The sequence below is a fragment of the Mus caroli genome, chromosome 12 (assembly GCF_900094665.2).
Source record: "Mus caroli chromosome 12, CAROLI_EIJ_v1.1, whole genome shotgun sequence".
Lineage (NCBI taxonomy): Eukaryota > Metazoa > Chordata > Mammalia > Rodentia > Muridae > Mus > Mus caroli.
In genome coordinates this window covers 93,269,498-93,273,458 of record NC_034581.1, presented here as the reverse complement: position 1 = coordinate 93,273,458, position 3,961 = coordinate 93,269,498, and the positions used below count along the sequence as shown (strand labels likewise).

The 3,961-nt window shown below is 41.2% G+C and overlaps 1 protein-coding gene across 3 annotated transcripts in view; it reads right to left on the bottom strand.

Annotated features, from left to right (window-relative positions):
• Spata7 (spermatogenesis associated 7) overlaps nucleotides 1-3,961 on the bottom strand; it is a 43,532-nt gene that overhangs the window by 3,605 nt on the left and 35,966 nt on the right. For all 3 annotated transcript variants that reach the window (XM_021178896.2, XM_021178897.2, XM_021178898.2), the window contains 2 exons: nucleotides 3,280-3,333; nucleotides 2,209-2,286 (listed from right to left, as the gene is read on the bottom strand). In XM_021178896.2, coding sequence (XP_021034555.1) covers nucleotides 2,209-2,286; nucleotides 3,280-3,333 — 132 coding nt within the window. The remainder of the gene's footprint in view (nucleotides 1-2,208; nucleotides 2,287-3,279; nucleotides 3,334-3,961) is intronic.

Here is a 3,961-nt window from a genome sequence, read left to right as displayed (position 1 = left end):
AGATACAGAAAATGTGGTACATTTACACAATGGAGTACTACTCAGCTATTAAAAGGAATGAATTTATGAAATTCTTGGACAAATGGATGTATCTGGAGGATATCATCCTTAGTGAGGTAACCCAATCACAAAAGAAGTCACTTGATATGCACTCACTGATAAGTGGATATTAGCCCAGAAACATAGAACAACCAAGATACAATTTGCAAAACACAAGAAAATCAAGAAGAATGAAGGCCAAAGTGTGGATATTTCATTCCTCCTTAGAACAGGGAACAAAACACCCATAGAAGGAGTTACAGAGACAAAGTTTGGAGCTGAGACGAAAGGATGGACCATCCAGAGACTACCCCACCTGGGGACCCATCCCATAATCAGCCATCAAACCCAGACACTATTGCATACGCTGGCAAGATTTTGCTGAAAGGACCCTGATATAGCTGCCTTGAGTGAGGCTATGCCAGTGCCTGTCAAATACAGAAGTGGATGCTCGGGCTGGCGAGATGGCTCAGTGGTTAAGAGCGCCGACTGCTCTTCCGAAGGTCCGGAGTTCAAATCCCAGCAACCACATGGTGGCTCACAACCATCCATTATGAAATCTGATACCCTCTTCTGGAGTGTCTGAAGATGGCTATAGTGTACTTACATATAATAAATAAATAAAACTTCAAAAAAAGAAAAAAAAAACACTGTAAAAACTAACATTAAAAAAAAAAAGAAGTGGATGCTCACAGTCATCTATAGGATGGAACACAGGGCCCCCAATAGAGGAGCTAGAGAAAGTACCCAAGGAGCTGAAGGGCTCTGCAACCCTATAAGTGGAACAAAAATATGAACTAACCAGTACTCCCAGAGCTCCTGTCTCTAGCTCATATGTAGCAGAAGATGGCCCAGTCAGTCATCATTGGGAAGAGAGGCCCCTTGGTCTTGCAAACTTTATATGCCCCAGTACAGGGGAACGCCAGTGCCAAGAAGTGGGAGTGGGTGGATAAGGGAGCAGGGCAGGGGGAGGGTATAGGGAACTTTTGGGATAGCATTTGAAATGTAAATAAAGAAATATCTAATAAAAAAAAAAGAAACAAAGGTACTAGTTTTGTATGTATATGTGTGCATGCCTGTGTATGCACTCAAGGTTAAGGACGGTCTGTGTCTCTCATTCTCTGTCTATTCCTGTGAGACAAGGGCTCTCCTCAATGGAAGCTCCTGTTTTTAGGTGGGCTGGCAACGAGCAAACCCCAGTAAACCCTCTTGTCTCTGCCCCTGACAGCCTTGCGCAAGACCAAGTGCTCTTTGCCGATGAGCTATCTCGCCTGCCCCCATTAAATATTCTTTTTTTTTTTTTTTTTTTAAAACAAAGAAAGGAGGTATGAGAGTACTGGCACATTCATTCCAGATCTTTTTATTCCAATAATGAAAGTTCCTTCATTAGAAAGCAAACCCTGAGGTAGGGGTAGACATAGCCACTGCGATGTCTGCAGTTGCATCTTATGACTGAGAAAGTGTGGCGTGTGCGTGGAGTCCTATGGTCTGCTGCATGCAGAGGAGCCTGTGCCTGTGCATTTTAGGCAGAGCAGTGTTTGAGCTGCACTAGGCACACAGCTTCCTTAAGTGATGCAATAGCTAAGATGGTTTTGCAAACTCTCCATTTTACATTAAGTGACAGTTTCTAATTTGTCCTTATTAGATCTTCTATAAGATGTAGTAAACATGTTTGTAGGCTGATAAGATGGCTCACAAGTAAAGGTACTTGCCACCAAGTCTGATGATCTTAGTTCAATTTCTAGGACCCACGTGGTGGAAGGAGAGGACCGACTCCCAGGGGCCATCTTTTAACCCTTTCAGCACTGTTGTGGCATGTGACCACACACACACATATAAATGTAATATAAATTTGAAAACTGTTTTTTGATTCCCATTACAGTTTCTGACAGTAAAGTGGAGTCAGGAAGGCTGTCCAGATAGCAAAAATTTCAATTCATTATATATTCTGATAAAATTCAAGATATTATAATATTTAAATTAAAAAAATCTATTGTTTTCTATGGAGTGTGAAACAGCCTTTATAATTTACTATCAATTATAAGAACATGATCATAAAACAGTATAACTTTTTGCAACCTTAAAAGTAACTTTTAAAAAGTCACGTAGTGTGAAAAATATTTAATGTACATTTCAACTACAGTAAACATTAAAAAAAAACCCTCTAACCTGTTAGAAAATAAACCAAGTTTCAAGATTTCATCCGTCACATTTTCCATGAAACTCAGGTACAGCAGCTCTTCTTCACTGCAGAGGAACACAGAGCATTAGAACCATTGTATGGCGAGAGCGCCCAGGCAGGTCACAGGACTGCGACCCGAGAGGACAGGGGATGTTAGAAAACAAATCTGTTTTCTCATGTTCAAAAGGAAAATAGTAAAAGTGAGAAACTAGCACACACAGAGCAGACCTTCATCTGTTTGGAATATTCACAACAGCAGGAAGACAGAGACGCCACCCAGGGGGACAGGGGTGGGCGTGATGCTCACTGAGTCCTGTTCTGCATCTTGTGTTTACCTTAGGAAATTTACTGAGGAGAGAGAATTTTTTTTCTCAAAATCCTTATAAAAAAGCATTTCTAACAGACATTTTTAGATGAAAATGCTGTAGTAATTTTAAAATTATTGAACACAAAAATGTGTTCATTTATTATACTATTTAATACCTAAGTTTTAGTACCACTATAAGAAGTTAGGATTTTACTATAATTGATTCTACTTAGCCAACTCATGAATGAGTGGAAATGGCAAGTGGATATTTGATTGCATGAGTGAACTAATTAGGGTGAGGTGGCTGTGTAAAACCAACCCACAGGAACTTGCTTAAGAACAACCAGGCTTGGAAATAAATGAAACTATGAAATAGCTTATTTCCTTGAAAAATGTGACTTCAAACTGTGAACTAACCTTTGACACCATTGATGACATGGCGTGCATCCCAAACCACCAAAGAGACCTGAGTTCCAAGTCACCCTGCAGGCCTCTCTACTGTCTCAATTTATAAAGATAAGCGAGAATTTTACACACTAGTTATTAAAAATTATTAGTAGATGTTATTAACTTAGGGATGCATTTCCACTAAAGAGTAAATGCCCAGGATTCCCCCATCAGCACTGATTAAGCCACTGATATTCCCCAAGCCGGGAGGAGAGAGAGAAGCTCCCGTCTTCAATTATCTTATGTTTCCCCCAGTCTTAATTCTGCTTCCCACCACAGTATGAAGAGGGCAACATGATCTTACTCAGAGTAGATTTTACTGTGTGGAGAAAACTCAGTGGAGAGCTTACAGGATGCCCTAGAAAGAGAGAAAGGTAAACTATTTTAACAACAACATAAAAGGTTGGTATATATTCTGTGACTGGTATTCTACATTGGTAATGAAGTGCTTTGGAATTTCTGTCTGTGCATTTTCCTATCCTGATTTAACTGTGTGGGTACGTGCGTGCATGCATGTGTGCACATGTGCAGTGAGTTTCAAGGACAGGGAATTAGAACTCAACTTACTTGTGGCTTTCAGCTGGCTCTCCTAACAAGGGCCTGAGGGAGAAGCTGGGGCCTGAGGATCTATACATTTCTTTCTGTGCCCAAACACGTCCTCATTCTTCCTGGTGGGAACTCTCCTCCCTTTAGCTCATACTCAGTCTCTTACAGGGGAATTGCAGTTGAGAGCCAAAACTTGCTAGTCCAGCATTTTGCTAGGTGTGAATGTCAGTCGCTAAACCCAAGGAGCGGTGTTTTCAGAACATCTCCTGCTACGCCCCGGTCGAGTCAACTGGACAAGCCGAGAGGCTTAAAAGTCACTCATGAGGCAAAAGGGCTTCAAGGAAGCTCTCCTCCTGGAGTCTAGCGTTCCCTAATTTTTCATTCCTGAGTTCCATTCCCGAGTTAGTCTAGTGTATGGATCCACGTGCTCTCTCTCAATA